The following is a 20559-nucleotide window of genomic DNA, read 5'->3' on the forward strand; positions in this document are numbered from 1 at the left end:
TGCGGTCAGCGAAAGGAACATGTCGTGAAACGGCGGTACGTAGGGAACCAGCTGATTCAACTTCTTGATATTTCCCGACATCATTGCAGTTTATGAACGCATTTATGACTATTATTGATATGTTTTTACGTTTGTGACTCAACTGTTCGACGAATAATGTAGTTGGGTATTTCAATTGAATACGTGAATTTACGTAAAACTAATACAGACTTCAGGTTCGTAGATCATTCTTTCATTGATACAAATTACGTATTTTTATGTATTTTATTACAAGCCATTTTAGATGTATTAAGCGACAACAATAAACGCGTTTACATTGTATCTATTTGAATATTTTTTATTTTTAAATTAATACTGGAAAATTTCACGATTTGTGATTAAAATAATATATTCAAAATAATTCGATTTTTTGAATAAAGCATTTGAACTTTCTTTTGGTTTTAAATTAATATTGACAAAATTTTTGAACTTTTTATAATATATATGTAAGAGAAATTTTTATACAGTAAGTAGGATTTTCTGAATTTTTCTGAAATGGCCCCAGAGAAGATGTCATCTTTTTTCTGTTTCTTATCTAATTTTTCTAGCAGTTTATATTTTTTTTTATATTTCTTTTTATTTATTTTCTAACAATAAAATAGTTTGATACGGTCTTATATTAACGATTATTTCCTAGGATTTTAGGAAACTAGAAACGATCCTCCATTTAGTCCGTCTTGCTAATGACCTTTTCTACTTGGATTTCGTGAATGTATTCTTCAAGGATCTATGCAAATTCAGGTCAATAGGCTAATAAGGTGATGCGTCATTTACATAAAGCCGCTTACCAATGAATTTGTTTCTGAGAAATCATTTAAGAAATTAGAAGGTTCATCATAGAACATTTTATTTCAATTACAAACGCGCATATATGTATAACAAGCATTGTTATCTATTATTTGAGATATCGATCAATTTGTAAATCTGGAAATTTAAAAATTAGATGGTTTAAAAAGGGGTATAAAAAGAGTATCATAAAGTGTGATATATATTAATTACTACATCTAGTTAAGAGCAAGATTTTTAATTCACAATTATCACAAATTTTGTAACAATTACAAGATATGGCACAAGGATATATTTAGTTACAAAAGATTAAATAAGAAGAGAATCATATTTTCCTGTTAATATTTTATGGCGATCTGCAATTATTTTAATTACTTATTGAAATAATAACGTAGATAATTATTTGGATCTCTGGAATTGATGTAAGGATTCCTGGGATTATTATAAAAGTCTTCCGATTCGTCTGCAAATTCAGCCACCTCAACATCTGGTTTTTGACATGCCAATGCTCCACACCTATTTTTGCAACATTTCATTGTTCCTCTACAATCATTGTCAACACTGCAGGTTGGTGAGCACACCCATCTTCCTTTTGGTTTCGCTGGACACGAACCTGGTTTCTCTAAATATACAGATTAAATCAAATTCTATAATTGAAATCAAAGTTAGGCATTTTTAAAAGGTTTTCAGTTATTAAGAATTTGAATAACTTTATACCGTTTCTGCTAATTAATTAACATAAAATTTAGTTATCAACTTTGTTATTAATTGCTTTACAGTGTCACTTTACCGATAGGAACTGTTTGCCTCATGGTAACAGGTTTTGTGCAAACAGAGCCTCCACAATTGGTTGGACAACATTTGCCAATTCCTAAGCACTGTGAGTCAGAGAAACAAGATTGACTACAAATCTGCACTGGCAAAGGTGGTGGACAGGAACCTGGTTTCTCAGCAAAAGGTTCGTACCTGAAGACATTATTTCAATTGCGCGAGGAAGATTCATTAGCGGACTGAGAGTATTTATTTAAATTCATGTTTTTTTTTAAAGAACATAACTAAAACAGTAGGATTTAATGAGAGATTTGATTCACCACAAACTTATTAGATATTATAAAGAGTTACTATACTTTGAATATTTTATGTCTACTCTTATATATTTTCTCGTCTTTAAATTTCCATAAATGCATAAAAATCCGTAATCTGTTCATCATAAACAATCAATTAATTAATTAAACAAGATAGAAACAAACCTGGATTGAGCAAGCGTTGTGGCCAAAGACAACGTAGACACCAAGACCATCGTAAGCAATTTCATTTTTCAATTAGTTTTACTCACTTAGCTTACTCGAAACTAAAAACGAAAAAAGGTATGTGTTTGTAAAAACTTCGATTATTTTGATAAAAATTTTGTTTGTGAAATTTTCGTTTCAAGAATATCTATTTTAAATATTTATTTTTTCTAACAGGAGTTCCACTATTTTACAAATTCGGTAAACACAACTATTATTTTTTGTTAATAATAATTATCGTATTTCATAAATTGTATAAAAAATCGCACAGATATACTGAATTACTTTGTGTTAATGCTTTCAAAACTGAAATATGATCGATTATGGCACCGTTGACTCTCAGTCGTGGGTTGACAAACGAAGAAACAGGTGATCGAGACTTTTGCTGAAGAGAGAAGAATTTCTCTCCTATATAAGATCGATCCCCACTCAATGATAAACGTAACGAGCACGTTGCAACTCCTTAGTGGAAATCGGGGATCGTTGGACCTACCTCGGATGTCGAACCGCAACGGTAATTAGCGTGGCAAATTAACGAGAAATCTAAATCGAGCGGAAGGAAGATAGTGGTTTCTGCGAGCCCCAGGGTTGACGAAATGAATAGGCTGTAGTTTAGATCATTTCCGGATCGTTGATCTGGGGGCGGCATAGTCTTTTCTTTATTTTTATTTTAATAATAATTAGAAATTTAAATTTATGGATCAGAGATTTATACATATTAGTAATATAAATTTACAGATTCTTCCTTATATTTTTTCTTTATTTCATTCGCACGAGAGATGAACCAAATTTTTTGGTTTGCCAATCCATGAAAGCTATCATTACAAGAAACTAACGTCAATACAGTAGTATAATATATATATATAAATATTGCGATGAAAATTTTTTAATTTGTTAATTAGATTTCGAAGAATATCTACATAAATGAATATGAATTTCTTTGGTGGGATATTTGAATAAATATTAATTTCTATTAGTAGCATTGGATGATTACCGATTTCGTGTATTCTGATATATTTTAACATAGAATTTGTAGAATTTAGATTTACTGTAAATATTGAAAAAGGTAAGAAGTCAGATAAGATAAGAAGATAAGAAGATTGATTGAGCAGAATTTGTAGCAAAAGATAATTGAATTACAACTTTCTATTCATAGATATCTCTTTAAACAAATATAAAAAGATCTGCGTTGCATTTATTTCATATATTTTTCATTTCAAGTGCTTTTTTTTAATCAAAGAGTAAAAATACCTTTATGTCCAAAGATAATCGTCCTTCGTGAAAGAAAGGACACGTTGTTCGACTCGCCGTCAATAATTGAATAGGTACTTTTCGAGAATTTTAGAACGCTTGGATATTCCTGGCCGTGATGTTGATACCACGACAGGTCGTTTGATACTGTCGATGAATATTCAATCGCATGTTTTATTCAAAAAAAAAACACATTTGTCTGTATGTACATGAGCGTGACATCATTTGTACTTCAACGATATTTTGCTTGCAACAACTGAAGTATCTACATATTTTGTAACAGTGTGTTAGGTTCTGGCATCTTTTAAAAAATAATTCTTAATATGAATATTTGTCCATTTTTATTCATATTAACAATTTCATCGATATTTTGTTATTAAGTTTAATAACATTTATAGAATATTATCTAAGAAGTTTGATGATGCGTAAGAGAAGCGAAACTTTGCAAACTTTGTGTTAACAAATATGGTTTTTACCTCCGATTAACGACAGATTTGGCAAGAATATTTACTCATGCTTTTTCCCCCCTTACTATTAAATCTACATACACGGACACGCTAAATTACATAATGCATATTTAACGTGTAATTTCTGAGAATAACGCGGCTTCCTAGAAACGTTCCTCACAGCAGATGCACCTGATAAAAATGATGACTTTCTGACAATGCATAAATTATACTCGATATTATCAATACTCCATATTTCACTATGTTTATGGTATGCTACGTAATTCATTCATGATCAATTCATAATCAATTGATTATCATTGAAGTAACACGAAGATCCGATTGAAATAATTTTGCAATTTCTATTATCTTTAGTTTTATTGGTATAAACATAAATATAAAAAAGACATAGTAGTATCTCTACTGGTAGACATAAAAAAGAATGGTTTTGTGAAATATTCTACACTATGATATTACAATCAAAACGATAAATGCATCCTTGGTACTTGAAACGCATTTCGTCGTCATTCTTATAAAGACGTAAGACAAAAGGAATTTCGACACCTGTACAAAGTATTGTTTACGCTAGAGAATGATTACAACGTATGGTGCATGAATTGTATGATTAATAACATAATGATTACGTGACGCCATGTATTCTTAACGCAGTCTTTGGCGTCATCGACATTTTTTTTTTAAACAATCGTTGTATAAATTGTTCTAACTTAATCCTAAGGACTAACGATATAGAAAACTGGTTACAATAATAATAGAATATAGAGCAGAGGACAGTATGTACAGATTGCGATTTTGGCTTCCCGCCAAAAGATGAAAATTTGATTTGGCGCTCGCTAGCATTGTATTCGTTCTTGGACCGAGATCCGAGCATCGGTTAATTAACATAATATACAACTTAGTGGCGTAATCAGAAAGCCTCGAATGCTTGTTGATCAATAATATTCTAAATTTCCTAAAAAAAACGTAGTAAAATAATTGTCTCAACGATTCGGGTTCCGAAACTTAAACTTAAAATCTTTGAAGATCTCAAATTTATTGATCTTAATGATTTGAGATCTCCAAATTCGTTCCTAATCTAATAAAATTTATGGAAATATCGAAACGATTAAAATATTTTATAATATACTTAAGACACTTTAAAAATATCTTCGATACTATGAACAATAGTATATTTCGCTTATCGATAACAGTAACAAGTTAATAATTAATTATACATTGGTTTTATTTTCGTAACGCATTCGAGGCAGTTTTAGACTAATAACGACCAATAAACGCACTTAATTGCAGTACAATACCATAAACAAAAACTACAGATTAAGTCGCGCTTCACTGAGTATTAGAATAAAGAGAAAGAAAGATAAAAGAACGAAGGTAATGTACATAGAAGATATGAGCCATAGCGACTATCTTGAACCGAACAATTTACAGTTAAATACGCTATTAATACTAAGGATTACGAAGAACACTGACGCCGAGTACTTGAAATCATACTCGAGTATTTCTTCAATGAAAAACGATCGCCGAGAGCACTGTTTTTGAACGCCCATTAAAGTCTCCAGTCGGAGGAACGACTTCTTTTCAAGTACTTCTATTCGTGGTAATCTTTCTTATTTTACTTCTTCGTGGTAACTGTAACAGAAAATAGAAACAAAATTTTGATGAATCGATTGTAGGAGCGAAATGATTTGCACACACATATATAGCGTTAAAAGTAGCAAATGATGATGAAAGTTCACTAAAGTGTCTTAAGTAATCGACAACCTTCGTGATTCCCCGCTAAGTAAAAGGGAATGACCAGTGACTAAACTGGTAAGGAATTCGTGGAGCAGATTTCAATGAAATTAACATTTCATTTGGTCATTTGGTTATAGATGTAATTTAAGCTCCTTAAATAGTTCTTTCTCAACTATTTCTGAGTATATGATGGACGGATAAACCTTGAGTTAGAATAATTGAGATATTTGATATATTTATGACACGGTTCGCTGAAATTTACAAGTAGAGAATTCATGGAAGAGGGATTGAGTAAATACTAAGAAATACTGTGACTATATTTAGTCACGTATATTCTTTTATCTTGAAATAGCTTGTTATGACGAGATATGATTCTCATTCATCTAAGGGAAGTTATGTCATTAAACTGCTACTAAATTAAACTAAAATACTATGTAAGTAGCACATTTGAAAATGCTTGAAACAGAAAGTATTTGATATCAGAAAAAAATGCACAGAAATACATGCAAAGGAAATAGGGAAGCATGTATAAGCATGAGTTATCCAACCTAATACGTACCAATTGTATTCATAATATAATAACAGAATAACTTAAATAAAAAGAGATAAAAGTAACTTTACCTCTTGGTGGAACAGGAGGAGCAGGCACTTTCTTCGTGGCACCAGTTTTTTGATCCTGAGGAACGTCGACGTTCATATATTCCGGCAGTTTACCAGTATCCGGTACATCCACGCCTTCTAAACTATTCGCCAGATTCGTGTCCACATATTCCTCGTTATTTTTACCTTGAACTTCAGTCAAAACATTGTCTTGACCTTGTACGTCATCAGTGACCTTATTTTCCCCCGCCTGACCGGGAGTCTCGGCCTTGGTTGAATTCTTCGAGATTTCAGATACATGATTTAAGTCAAGTGAGTGTCTCTGCTCAGTTTGCTGACCTTGTGTAGTGTCCTGAGACGAGGTGACGCACGTTGGTGTCACGTTCACGTAATTTGTTGGAATGCACATGCCAGCAGGCGGTACTGGCGCTAGGTTCAACGTAGACGGGTCAATGTTTGCGTAACTGTTGCCAGTATGTCTGGAGGACTCTGGTTCTGAAGCGTCGTTAGTGACTGGCGATGAATTTTGAATCAAGTCCAGGTACTTAGGGTGATCACACGGGGAGCTTGGAGTTTTTGGTTCCTTCAGAGGAGCCTCTGTCTTGAAAGCTGTTGATCATTATTGAAAAGTGTTATTTAGAATCTTTTATTCGGAATAAAATTTAAATTACAAATCTATGATTAATCAGAATACAATTGATCGTTTCGGAATTATCTAAAATCGAAACTGCTTCTAGCGTATATCTTTAAGTATTGTAGTATGTATTAATCGAAATTATTTATTTTCTCTTAAAATTTTACTATTTGATTACTAACAGTGAATGGGTAATCCCGATGGTGGAAAAGCGATGTAGTATTCGGTATCCTCGCCTCGTAATTGTGGCTGTGATGGTCTCAAGTCTAAATCGTTTCCAGTCGAGGAACGAGGAGATGGGGAATACCTAAGCGCCGGGGAATACCTTCCTGCGAATGGCTTTGGAGCTGGTGGTATTTCGTACGACATCACACCCGCTTTATCCTCTCTGGCATTTTGTAACTGAAATAATTTTTCATTCAGAAATTTCAAGTTCTACAATCAAATAAAAATATTTGTAGCTGTAGGAAGGTTTTCAAAGTTCTTTATCGAGATATCGATTATATATTTTTCTAAATACTAACTCGTCGATCTTCAGTATCAGAATGAGTTCCACTGTCACCTAAACTGGTCCCACTACATCCGCTGGCAGTGCTCATTCTACCAGACGAAGACGAGCCTAAGAAAATAGAAATTAATTAGAATATTTTCTCTCCAAAGAACAAATTTACTATCGAAATATGTACTTGAAACACTGCGGAGACTTAGACTGCTAACTGGCCTACGGTCGGTTAGGGCACCATTAACATTCTCCACTTTACTGGTCGAAGAAGAATCGTCACTTCCGGTCGTAGAGTCCTTCGTATCTACAATTTAAAAGTAAAAATAAATTAGAACCTTATGAAACAGAGGATTATCTATAATATATGTATTTTGCTCTAACGAACCTTTCTTTCCTTTGGAGAAGAACTTTCTGATTCTGTCAAAAGGTGTAGGAGCCTTCATTTCCTCTTTCATTCTTTTCTGTATTCTTTCATACTCTTCCCTCATCGCAGTGAGTTGCCTCTGTTTGTCTTTGAAGCTCTGTTGAACATCGTTGCGATTCCTCCAGTTCTCGACCAATCTTTCCACTTCGGTTATCGTGAACACGTTGTTCTTGAAGTCGTTTATGATTTCCAGTAACTCGTCCTGAGGCCCAGATGGTTCTCTCGACTTTGTGCTGCTGGAATTGGAGGTGGTTCTGCCATAAGAGAAGGAGGATTGACTATTTTCTTCTCGAGCAGGTATGGGATGAGAATCTGAACGACTCTGAGTGGGCGTCGCTGTTCGAGATGGCTGCTGGCTCACTGCGTTTGACGTTGGTGTTTTTGGTCCTTAAAGAATTAAATTTGGAAACATCAATTTTTCGACAGTGCTTGGAAATGTTTCAGGTTGGAATATTTCAAAAATTATTTGTACATCACAAGGTTTCAAAATTTAAAAATTTAAGTACTCAAATATTTCAATATTCAACTTGACAAATTTAAATATACAAATTCAATAGTTCAAATTTAAATATCCTACGTTTATCTCTTTATAGAGTTACCTACCAGCTGGATGCATTTTCATATAACCTTGAAGAGGGAGTTCAAAGCCGTTCGAGGAGGTCATCACAGGCGTTGGTGTTGATGGACTGGCGATGACGGGAGTCGGTGCTGGTACGATTGAATAATTTGCCTCAATGGGGTTACTGGTGGTCGGGCTAGGGGTTACTGATAATTGACCTGGCAAGATCAAGGACGTTATTGGTCTTGCGGCCGGTGGCACCGAATAGGCTTCGCTCAAGGGTCGTGGACGACAATAATCCTCCTTGTCGTTATTGGTGTCGCTTGATGTGTTAGTTGTCGATGGGTCCGCGCCTGAAAGATGTTTCAATCTTAATATTGGGCCATCTTGGTACCATTTCATAATCATTTAGAATTCTTATTTATGTTTAAATATTTGGGTATATCGCAATTGTTTATCTGTATAATTATATATTTGTGACCATAGATTCAAATATAAGTGCGTACAAATTTCAAAAGATATAAAATACAGATTTTAATAAAAGAGGGTCTACTCACTTGCCGCTTGGTCTGTAGTGGTCTCGCTGATCACTTTCAAATAGCTGTACATGTTAGTGAACTCGTTCATTTGCTGCGGCACCGTGCGCGAGAATTCAAGGGGAAGCCCGAAACATGCAATTCAAAAGTAAGATACCAGTTAATTCACCGAAACATACCAAAATATCAGTAAAAAATTCTATAAATCAAGCCTACTATCATTCTTCGTTAACAATATCTCAAAATTCTATGAATATTAAAGTTTCTAATTGTAATTAGAATCCGGACGAAACTAGTTAGAGTCGTCAAACTAATTCCAATTGACCATAACTGATTTTCATGGAATATAATTAATTAATTATTTAACGAGTCGTAATTAACTCTAACCGATTCCGACTAAATCCAACTGATGTTAATTAATTTTAACTGATTTTAACTGATCACGTTTTCAATTGGAAGTCTACGGACAGCTAGACGCAGAGTTTAGAGAAAAATAGAAGGTGGATCGTCCAAGCGACAATTTGCAATTAGGTATAGAGAAATATCACGAAAGTACCGGTTCCATTGGACTAACTGTGATGTCGCTTTAAAGGTGATGTTTTTGTACCATGTAGCCACGAAGCTGATGCGCCAATCTCGTATGTCCTGCCTGCTCTGCAAGATCCGCAGGGGTCAGTTCCGACACGTTCCTCAGGTCGCATGCTATATCACCGCCTGGACACTCCAACAGTTGCCAAGCTAATCTCTCCAGGCCGAAACGTGCGGCAAAGTGTAACAACGTCGGATTCTCTTCGGGGCCTAGAATAATTAAGAGTTTACTTTACTTCTTAATCTATCATATCTGTATAAAAATTCAGAACTTGACTTAAAAACTATGAAATGAAATTTTAATCTAAATCTGAATGTTTAAATTCAAATTCCGGATCGTAGGATATCTCCTAACAATAAGATTCATAAGTTCTTACCAACCAGCCTTTCTATTAGTCCAGCAAGCGAAACAAACAATATTTAATATTTTCACCAGATACATTTGTCAATGATTAAACTATTTCAAATCAGCAAATACTCACTTGAGTGAACTTTTTGGGTAGACACTACCCCACTGGGCGTAGACAGGAGATTGAAGTGCGGTGGAACGTTTCGTTGAAACGCGTGGACCATCCAGTTGTCCAATTTTTCGCGATCACCAGGATTAAAGCCGAAGGTCTACGAATGAAATTCAATTTTTACCACATTTGAATCTATTTGGATAATCATAAGAATTTCGAATTTAATCTATCAAACTATTATTCGCATTTACCTGGCACATAAATTCTAGGGGATTGTCATGGGCTCTGAGGATTTGATCGAGTTCCCTGAGCCTGCTCTCGCATTTTACTTGCCTCACACCAAGCGGACAACCATTCTTCGCTATACGAACACCGACCAACATCGATACCTCTAAACATCTGTCGGGAATGGAGAATTGCAGGGCATAGGGATTTCTTCGTTTAACGTGGGCGATGTCAATCGCTTCGCCGCAGCGATCCACGATCACTGATACATTGTCCTCAGGTCGTAATGGGTCGTTTAACAACGCGATTATCCTGTTATGACCCTGAAAGTATTTATTTTCTTTTTATATTAAATTTATATTTTTTTCTTCTTCTTTGAAACACACTTAAACCCAGAAACTTCCATAATCAAGCCTGTTTAAATATATATGTATATCTGTAGCGATTACATGTATACAAGATGCAGGATTGAAAGTATCATACAAGCAATAGAAGTATTTTTGTTCTTTAAGTTGATAAAATTTTATTTGAAGTTAATGAAATCGTTCGCTGCCATTTAGCTTTTTGCTTTAATTCAACGAAATTGTCTGCAGTGATTTACCTACCAGCTTCACTTTTTTCGGATGAACCGAAAAGGCGGTTTTGTCGCTCCTCAACGCAGGAGGCGGCATTGTGCCAAGAATTCCAACCGCGGCACCCAGAAGTTCACCAACGAATGTTTCGTCCTGGTCTTTCACGAAGAATTTTCTCCACTGATTGTATGAGACCAGAATCGACTTGTGGACGTCGCTGATGTGACTATCGTGGACACCCAACATCATCGCTAGTACTTTGTCGGCGATTAGCTGTCTGGAGAGATTCGTCGCGTGTTCTGGCCGAGTTTGCACTCGTTCCAACAATATTGGACACACGACGACGATCTGCAAGCGAGCCGATCGAATCCTCTCCTCGGTGCCAGGTTGCATCGATTCTTCGATTGTCACGTGACGAACTCTGTAATTTCCGATTTGATGGAGAAATAGTTAAAGAGATGTGATTAAAAACTTATCAACGATGATGGAAACATAGTTAGAAATTATGAAGTATGAAATTATGTTAGAAATTATATAGAATGGTTATACTTTGCAACGATATAATAGAAATCCATTTATTCGAATGTGAATTCTTATTGTATGCACGAAAAATCCTAATGAAGAAATTCTGTATGATATGAATCGTTTGTCAATAAATTCATGAAACTAAGATCTGCTTACTTAAAAGGCGGCCGGCCTTGTTGCCTGCTGATCTGCTCGAAACAGGCAGTGAGGTAATTGACCCACAGACTCGAAATTTCGCTGTCCTTGCTCGACACGAACAGTACATCATCTTCGGGATGTGAATCGATCTTCGACAGTCCGGTCGCTGAACGAGATCCTGCAAGAATTTATTTTAATTCCTCAAACTTCGTCGTACGTTCGTCTATTCATTTTAATATTGTAAAGACAAAGCAGGTTACCAATTTATAAAAACTAAGTTCGAGTAGAATAATTATAGAGAAAAGAGAAAGAAAAAATGGTAAAATAACAGCGTAAAATAAATCGATAACTCCTGCTATTTACACCTGGTCTTAATTAACGATCAGGTTAATTTGTACAAGCCATTAGCGGGAAGGCACACCTTGCTTTAGTTTTCTCCCCCGGCGGAGTCGCGTTCAATTTCGCTTAATGCGGCTCGCGACACGCGACGTTAATGAAATAATACCCTTCTAATGCGTTTGTTCCGCATTATTCGAGAAAACGACATCACGGAGATGTCTGATTAACACGGGCGAACGCCGTCACGCGAAAATCTTGATGAATCATCAGTGATGATCATCGTGATAAAATAATAATATACTTTACTCCGCTTAATTTCGTATGACTCGTTAATGATATGAGTAGAGATAGTATCTTTCAATTTCATTGAATCTTTTCCACGTCAGTGCTTGATTTGACAAGAACGTAAAAATTATTATTAATCTCGTGACCCACTCACAAGGTAAGCTGATCAATTTCGTTTTTCGAAAATTTGTGAATTACAAAGTATGTGATTGATACTTGAATTGGTAACCTTGAAATATGTCGTGGAACAGTGAACGCGCGAAACTGAGGCTCATGGCTTATCTAAACGTTTCACAGCAGTCGGCGGAAAGAGCAGCTCGTGAGTTTATCGAGCGTACAATGGTATAATTAATGGGGTCGTCCATTTTCCATAACCACGATCGTTTCTTGTACAACGGGGCTTTTGTGCCGGTTGATATCGATATCTGACAGAAACCGACTGGAAACGCACCAGGGCTTATGATCCCTGCATCCCAAAATAACTAGAAAGAGTTCACTTTCGTTCTCTTTCTTCTTCTTTCTCTTTCTTTTTCTTCTTTTCCATCCCTTTCGATTATAACACCCTGTCTATTATCGATTGTCGTTCGACAGGTTTCATAAAATAATTGAACTAAGCTCATAAATGGTAAAAGATGGAACACTGTATGATGTAGGTAAGATGGTACGTATAAGGTACATTTACTAACTAACGTAATTTAGTTAGTTTTTAAATAAAGTAAAAATAATGTAAATAGTAAATTAGTCTCCTAAATAAAACAAAAGTTTTTTTTTATGAATGTCAAAATTCCGAGAAACATGGAAGTTTTATTTCATTTGTGAATGAAGAATTTTGATGACTTAAAAACATATTTATTCAAGTCTTTACATATCAGGCACAAAGAATAATACAACTTTCTCCTTCTCTATTTTCCTTTCAATAGAAAAATTATTTTCCCTTTCCTTCTGTATAGAAAAATAGCAGAACTTTATTCGTGTCTACTGTGCAGTCTGAAGAGTGAAAAAAAAGATTTGAACCTATAATAATCAATTATTTTTTATAAATTTTGTATATCCTTTAAATTGAGGAAAAATAACGAAGTTAACAAAATAGTTTCGCCAATAGCCTTTAATTGTACAACTGTATTCAACAGCAAAGTTATCATAGTGCGAAACAAATAAATATAAGAGGAAAAACTGAGGAGAATTATTTTCAAAGCACATAGTTGTATAATGAGTAAGGATTTAAAGATGCATCGGAATCGAAACGATGATGGAGTTATGGGAGAATGGAAAGCTTCATAGCCTTGCTGGGGTACGAAGACTCTGAAAATAACCGGGCACGGGGTAAACTTTCATTTTCTCCCCTATTCCTCTGTACGCGTACAGTTTTCCGTGAAAACCGCGGACAAATAAACGCACTGTTAAGAATAGAAGAACACCATAGCCGGTGCAAAGGGTTCGTTTCCGTGTTCGTAACACGTGGTTTCCATCCTGAACACATAATGTGAAGCGAACGTCAACCTTTTCATCGAGTCGTACTGGCCTAAACTTTGCTCTCTCGTTAAAAGAAAAAAGGCTTAGATAAAAATAATATTCCTAACTTCTTGTCTCTATCTTCTCATATTCTTGAGAATTCTTTTCAGTTATCATAGATGGATTATTCATATTACTGCTAACATTTATTATTATTTCATTAATATTCGATTATTATTGTTAATTTTTTAAATGAACATATTAAAATAGCAGAAATTTCTCTCAATTACTAAACGAGTACTCTGTTTCGAATATGTTATATAATAATGGAAACGTAAAAGAAAAAATATATTTTCGTGGCAAGAATATTCCTTTTCAATTATAAACGTATTAGAGGGGATTGACGATTGAAAGATCTTCCTTCCCGTACTTGGCTTCTCTAGTCGCCATGTTGGCGGTTCTTGCGTTTGCTACGTGACGCGCGTGGCTTCCGTTTTCGGCGTATCCGGTCTTCCACCGAATTAATAGTCGCAAACGATTAAAGTCGCGAGCCGTTATGTGCGCTCTTCGTAACACGATCCCGGCCTGCACGACAGGAAGCATTATAACGGATGTTTTCGAAAAATATAATTCCGCTATTGCGGACGTCGACGTCGATCGGCTTTCTACTCCTTTTATTCTCCTTCGCGAATTAAAAAATTGTTGAATTCTGTCGAAATTCTTCTTTCTATGCACTTTTTACTCGATTACGTTGCTGTTTACTTTTACAGCTTTGCAAATTCTTTATAAGGACGCGTAAGAAGTAGAACTTGATGAGATATCAATATCACAATTATTGCAACTGTGCAACGATATCGTGATACTCGAGTGAACATCAGGCAGAAAGAAACTTCCCTTGCAGCGCACCCTTTAATGCATTTCTTAATATACTTTCGTCCAAACAGACTGGCTATTCGCGTACCTCGAGATCTTTAATTTACCACATCTACCTACATTTAATATTTACTGCAGTCTCTGCAACTACTCTCCGTTCCTGCTGAATCCTATTTCTCGGATTTAAGGCAAAAATATTCGATGTATCTCCTCCGAGCATACTCTTACTTTTTAATTTACTATCTATTGTACAATGTGTGCAACAAATACGAACGAATTATTTGTCAAAAATTGTGCGATAATGTTAATTTAGAACGTTTGAAGATATGAATTTTTTCAGATCCCTTCAAAAACTATTATATCCACTGAAGATACGAAAGATCCGTGTTTATACTTCAAGTGTACGTAATTTTTCACGCAATAAGAGACAAACGGAAATATTTGAAGCTTCCACGAAAGAGTAAAAAGAGAGCATAATGTATAAATCATTTTGACAAAAACCAGGACTCTGAGTTATCTCCTAAGTCACGAAACTTTTTGCTGCGAGATGCGAAACAGGAGAAATAAGTCGAAAGACACGGGCGTACATAAATTACGAGCAAAACGAGACACTTACGCGTGATGTTGGACAAATCCAAGAAAGTCGGCCGGTTTCGTCGCCGGGACCGTGGCGTTTCGCACGTGTTCGCCATATTTTTCTGCGGGACAAACTTCTCGGCCATTTCCTTCATTCGGTTTCTTTCTCGCGCGTGCCGTTTCACCCTCCAAATATTCACCAACACGAATTATTCGCGTATTTACCACCGATTCGTGTTTTCTTTCATCGTCGATGATGAAATGGAAAGGGAGAAAGAAATAAAATGAACTGTTCTCGAGAAGAATTTCACTCAAAGGACACGGAGGATCGGATTGAACGAACACCTTCGATTTATCGTCGACGACTGACCGGTTCGAAAGGATCGATTCGATACGTGGAATGACCATCGTCGAATTCGAATCGTTTCCCCCACCAATGATCGACGTTCGCGTCATTGTTTTCACGTACGGACTCAGAAATTAGACGATGCCTATAATTATGATGGACGAACGTGGAATATTAAGTATACGAGTGTCTTCGTTTGTTTTGGATCTGAACGGTTGCCAAGGGATGGAGACAAAGTTCTGTCACATCTGGGGATGTGGCTTTTTCTCCTTGCTCTCTTTTCTCTTCTTTATTCGTATATAAATGTACTTCTTTTTTTTAGGAACACTGTAAAAGAAAGAGGAATTCGAGAAGAATTTTTACGCTAATTTTATTACAAATATATCGGAAAACCGAGGCTGTATTCGCGAATTGGAAGTTGTTTCGATATGTAATTCGGTGATTAGAATATTGAAAGAAAGAATTATCGCTCATCGAAAGATAAACGAAATCTTTGACGCGTCTAGTGTGTAACAATTTAAGAAATTCAGAAATGCGTACATTCGTTTGAAAATCTTTTAATAGCTTACAAGAGCGAATTACAATTAAAATTGGAATATAAAATTTCGAATAATGTAACAGAATTAAACACTAAAATAATATATGTATGTAAATATTAGTGGCAATAAAAGTATAAATATTAATATTACATAAATATTAATAGGATATTTGAAATGAAATTTATCGTTGATAGTTTAATCGAAAAATCCGTTGAAGCTCGTCACATAGCACGATAGATGGTAGGAATAAGCGATCGTGTAAAGAAGAAAAGGCTAGAACGTCGCAAAGATGGTGGCTGGCATTTGTATTCGGCACGGCGCACGGGTCCCTGCATACGATTAGCATATACTGCATATCCTGCGCATCGGGTGCATCAGGACGACAACACGCTTTCGAATGCACGAAATTGTCTCCGTCGGGGAATTCTCGAAGGACGCTTTATAAATAATTTCTACGAATTCTCAGATTTCATCCCCCGTTCGCTCGTCGTTTGTCCTTCGTCAACACACCTATCTACGTCCCTGATAACTAAAAAACAATTCTGCGGTTTTCGCTGGATAAAACGAGGAATACGCGTGTCCTGTTTACGAGCGATTCCTTTTCAGAATTATATCTATATAGGGTGTTCCGAAACACGCGGACTTAATAATATGAGAGTAATTTTAGGACACAAAAGAGGAAGAAAATTATTTGATTCGTCCTTTGAAAATGGAAATAAATTATTATTCATAAATATTGTTCGATGTTATTAACTATATCAAACATGATCTCCTTTCTTAGCCGTTTTCGCCTCGTAGTAATTTTTAAATATTAAACTGTACTATTTTACTCAACTATTTAGAATCGTTGTTAGAAATCGTGAGTTGTATTTGAGTTACTTATTATTTGATTTTAGTTTTTCAATATACAAACTAATAAACTGACCGCAGAAAGACGATCAATCGATCGCCTCGATAGCTAAATTAAATATTTTGGATTTTTAGTACAGTACTCAATTAAAGTTTACGGTCCGTCTGATGAAAACTGGTATATTTGTATTTAATTCGTCGAGTAATGCTAGAAATATATAATAATAGGCTTAATAAATATAATAGGCTTTATAAAATATATTTTCTATTGTAAAACGAAGATTAACCTAGACCTTTCTGAACACCCTATATACGCTCTTTCGATTAACGATGAGATCGATTAGCGATCGAGACAGTCTATACATTTTTTATTGGCGTCGCACTGGCGCGTCAATAGCGTCACAACGGTTCATTAGAATTTTTAATTCAGCTATTGTTGCGCATGATGATTTTGGACGCTTTTAAACGCACCCTTATAACGATATATGGAACACTGGAGCACATTTGTAAACAATACAATGGATCGGTTATGGTCGAGGAATTTTCCTTCAACAAAATTTCGTATTGTTAATATACCTCTATATATAATAATCTAAAATTAGACAATTAATAATTAAATACAAAGAAAATAATATTACCAAAGTACTCCATGCTTCGTTTCGCATAATGATTCTCTTCTTTGATCTTCATTTTCCCGATGTAATATCTCTTTCACAATTGTTAATCGTCGAGTCTATGAATTTTCAACACGAACACATCGTACCAATCATTTTACACCCCATATAAACACGTCGCCTTCGGATTTGCACGAATTTTGTACGTCACCGTGAAGAGTTTGCTCGACACGTTCCATTCGATGCGGAATACCAATGATTTTTGGTACGGGGAAAAGTAATAAATCGAAGGAGAAAAAGGGAGAACGAAGATGTCGATGGAACGGACGAAAAATGGTAATAGAAGAAAAAACAACGTCCTCCTGCAGCGCGGCGCGCCTCGTCACTGAACATCATCTCGAGGGTTGATTCGGGAGATGCGTTCGGGGAACTCCGTGGATCGCGCGCATGCGTGACCAGCTGCGCTTAGATCTGCGCAGACGCCACGTTCAAATATTTTGGGAATCCACGTGGTTGCCTCGCGTGAGAACCGCGGCACGCGACGCGAAACTTTAACGTTCTCATCAATTTTAGAATTACAAAGCAGAAGTAATTTCAAACGTGTAATACATTTACATTTTGCGCTAGAGTGAAATTAATTATTCCGTATTACGGAGTTAAACGAGCACGATACACGTCGTGATAAGAAACTAGAATAATGATCAGTTTCCTAACCTATCTTTTAACCATGTTCTTACATGAGATTACATATTTGGTATTAAGTACGATATTTTTGTTTGTTCTTCATTTTAAAAGCGATTATTATCGTGCAATTAAGTTAAAGTTACGAAGAACGAGTCGTTATATGAGTAGAAAGATCGGCGCTTCGTTTCGAAAATAAGATCTGATAGCGATCGCGCTTTGTCTACTCGGGCTGGCTTAATTAGTCATTAATTGAGTTAATTAAGAAAGAACCGCGCGGGTATTCCAGGATCGCTTTACAAGACGACTCGTCTTCGAATGAAACTCGCGTACTCTTTAGCCTGCAATTGGTGCGCTCTTTTCGCGGACTTCGCAATCTCTCGAGATAAGGAAAGACGCGCAAGCTCACACATCCTAAATAAATAGTCTGTGACCCTAAACAGGAACATGGTAATCGCGATGCAAACATCCTTCCCAATTATTGCTAAATTTTTTTATGCGTATTCATTTTGTATGATACACGTTAAATGCAGAATTATGAAAATCGAAAAGATACTAGGAAAATTTTTTGATACAAAAGCAAGTAGAAATACTCGCCTACATATACAAATGATGGTCTTCTTGTCTAATTAATGTCCATTCATTAGTACCAATTTATTATATTTTTCATGAAGTATGTATATAGTTCTATTATCGTTAGCATAAATCGACTAGACTGAGTACAGTATTTCATAATAAGTACTTGTATTATACTACAACGATTTTTACTTTTGTTAGTATGGTACAAAAAATACTAAATTCATGAAAACTCTTTTACCACTGAATCATACTACTTTTAACGATATCGCCCAAGTGCCCATTTTTTTCTCTTTCCTCTCCCTTTAATTTCCTTCTTTTTCCACAAATTAAGTTCTCCACGGAGCACTTGACACCGAGATACAAAGAGTGCTCACATGTGGAGAGTTGAACCACGCTTGCCGGCGATTTTCTCGACGAAAAAACTTAAACAGGACGTCCATTCACGGCGAAATCGAAATTCCAGCGAGTCGCGTTTAGGCGGCTCCCTTTTACACGCTCCTATTTCCGTTGCCGCTGCAAACCGTCTGCTAGGAGGTTGCACGACGTGCTACTACGTTTTTTCTTCGCGCAAAGGCGTCTCGTGCGCGATGCTTGTTCTCCACTGACGCAATAGCCAACCGTCTTACGTATAATTTTAACGAGAATTGTTGAAATAGTTTAACTAGAAATTTTTTGCAAGAATAAAAGATTTAAAAAAAGCTAGAGAATTGGATTAAAAATCTTTGTATAAATTTGAAAATAAAGCTTACTCTATTTGATAACATTATATACATGTTAACAAAAAAAGACGAATGAAAATTTGTATAAAAGCAATGTATTTGAATTTTGTGCTATTTATTTCTTATGAGAAACTGTTCCAACATCTTTATGAAAATTTAAAAAGAGAATTTATTCTATTTGGAAATACAAAGTCCGACAAGGAGAAGTAGTAAAAGCGGATAGATTTGTTTCAAAGAAACATCTACAAAGGAAGATGCAATAAAATCATCATAAAGGCAAGGGTTTCGTTTTAGAAGGATTCCGGCAAGTTTTTAAAGGACACCAATTACAGTATATCGCTTCCGTTGGATAGCGTTTCCTCCCATAGAAAACGAACGAAGAGGTCGTCTGATGTGTGCCCGTGGAATAACAAGGAACGGGAAAATAATTGCTTCCAGGTATTACTTGGCGGCGGAAACGACGAAGACTACTCCATTAAAACACGATTTATCTTTATCAACTACGTATGCGTGGTTTTAAACATCAGAAAATAAAATCTAAATATTAAATGTATAACAAAACATAACATAATCATTTCTCCAAACAAATTTTTTATTCAAGAAAAAAAAAATCCTATCGTCAAGAAGCAATTTCTACAAATGAATCTCTCTCAGAGATAGAAAGATACTCCTTTTTCTATTCATGTAAGAAACTTCATTACATTCATTCAACGTAAGAAACAAGAAAAATCCCCCAAATATTTCTTCGACTACAAATTTTTAATCGAAGAAAAAAAGATACCCCAATTTCTCTAATCTAATCTATTTATCGTCAACTACTTAGTACAACAAGAAGTTAGTCCCTCGAAGGGAAAGGGAGAGAAAGAGAGGGAGAGAGAGAGTCTTTCTCAGAGTCGGTATGTCAGCTCTTTTTTCCCTCGTTCAACGCAAGGAACATCTAGGACAAGCCTCTACTTGTTACCTTGAACTTAGATAAGCGCCCCTTGGACTCGATTATAATTTGACGAGCGTTTAACGTGCGTTGAACAACGGCGGCTGTCCGACGAATATTTTATTTGACAGTCTAAACGCGATAGTAATTCGTTTACGGTCGATGCTCGACCCTCGCGTAACCCCCTAACTGAGAAATTGGGCCTCTCCAATTAAGGAAACGGTCGGGGAGAGAAAGAGAGTATGTGCGGCATGCGGCCGCCGTCCGAGTGACCGAGCTGAGAATACGAGTCTTAAGGTCTCGGAGCACGGCGTCGCGGCGTCTTATTGCGCGTGTCGCGCATAACAAGTTGTGTACCACGTTACTAGTATGTCAAGACTATGTTAGGCTTCAATGTTGAGGTACGCAGGATTAATGGTTTGGATTGAGATTGATAGCAAAGTTGGTGG

General features: G+C 35.8%; 2 protein-coding genes and 3 long non-coding RNA genes across 7 annotated transcripts in view; 3 read left to right on the forward strand and 2 right to left on the reverse strand.

Moving 5' to 3' along the window:
• The first annotated feature begins 2 nt into the window (after positions 1–2).
• LOC117232214 lies at positions 3–8434 on the forward strand. Its single transcript, XR_004493081.1, has 4 exons — positions 3–215; positions 1605–1783; positions 7917–8167; positions 8317–8434. It is a non-coding gene; the product is annotated as an uncharacterized LOC117232214 (long non-coding RNA).
• Positions 1045–3524, reverse strand: LOC117232211 (waprin-Phi1-like). 2 transcript variants are annotated; one of them, XM_033491438.1, is made up of 4 exons: positions 3366–3524; positions 2076–2176; positions 1616–1791; positions 1045–1447 (listed from the first exon to the last, which is right to left on the reverse strand). In XM_033491438.1, exons 2-4 carry the CDS (start codon positions 2138–2140, stop codon positions 1197–1199), a joined length of 492 nt encoding a protein of 163 aa, XP_033347329.1. In that variant the 5' UTR covers positions 2141–2176; positions 3366–3524; the 3' UTR covers positions 1045–1196. The 2 variants fall into 2 exon arrangements, with proteins under 2 accessions (XP_033347329.1, XP_033347330.1); XM_033491439.1 differs by lacking the exon at positions 3366–3524 and adding an exon at positions 2400–2584.
• The window catches only part of LOC117232210 (phosphoinositide 3-kinase adapter protein 1), a 42909-nt gene continuing 27397 nt past the window's right edge, over positions 5048–20559 (reverse strand). The window contains exons 6-19 of one of the 2 annotated variants that reach the window (XM_033491436.1): positions 11346–11505; positions 10698–11085; positions 10119–10415; positions 9889–10024; positions 9784–9795; positions 9426–9616; positions 8840–8912; positions 8327–8635; positions 7685–8110; positions 7484–7603; positions 7322–7416; positions 6980–7199; positions 6185–6772; positions 5048–5458 (exon numbers count right to left, since the gene is read on the reverse strand). In XM_033491436.1, coding sequence (XP_033347327.1) covers positions 5442–5458; positions 6185–6772; positions 6980–7199; positions 7322–7416; positions 7484–7603; positions 7685–8110; positions 8327–8635; positions 8840–8912; positions 9426–9616; positions 9784–9795; positions 9889–10024; positions 10119–10415; positions 10698–11085; positions 11346–11505 — 3032 coding nt within the window. In that variant the 3' untranslated portion in view covers positions 5048–5441. The remainder of the gene's footprint in view (positions 5459–6184; positions 6773–6979; positions 7200–7321; positions 7417–7483; positions 7604–7684; positions 8111–8326; positions 8636–8839; positions 8913–9425; positions 9617–9783; positions 9796–9888; positions 10025–10118; positions 10416–10697; positions 11086–11345; positions 11506–20559) is intronic. The other variant, XM_033491437.1, reaches the window with a different exon arrangement.
• On the forward strand, positions 5454–6355 carry LOC117232215. Its single transcript, XR_004493082.1, has 2 exons — positions 5454–5638; positions 5701–6355. It is a non-coding gene; the product is annotated as an uncharacterized LOC117232215 (long non-coding RNA).
• LOC117232216 lies at positions 8961–9715 on the forward strand. Its single transcript, XR_004493083.1, has 2 exons — positions 8961–9349; positions 9433–9715. It is a non-coding gene; the product is annotated as an uncharacterized LOC117232216 (long non-coding RNA).

Source organism: Bombus vosnesenskii, unplaced genomic scaffold (genome assembly GCF_011952255.1).
Source record: "Bombus vosnesenskii isolate JDL3184/JDL3185 unplaced genomic scaffold, Bvos_JDL3184-5_v1.1 scf7180000013285, whole genome shotgun sequence".
Classification (NCBI taxonomy): Eukaryota; Metazoa; Arthropoda; class Insecta; order Hymenoptera; family Apidae; genus Bombus; species Bombus vosnesenskii.

Bases quoted from the DNA above. Each gene is read 5' to 3' on its own strand.
- LOC117232211 (XM_033491438.1), bottom strand. From the start codon at position 2,140: ATGAAATTGCTTACGATGGTCTTGGTGTCTACGTTGTCTTTGGCCACA. The intron at 1,792-2,075 runs GTTTGTTTCTAT...TAATGTCTTCAG, and splicing joins ACAACGCTTGCTCAATCCAG to GTACGAACCTTTTGCTGAGA. The intron at 1,448-1,615 runs GTAAAGTGACAC...CTGTATATTTAG, and splicing joins GAGGCAAACAGTTCCTATCG to AGAAACCAGGTTCGTGTCCA.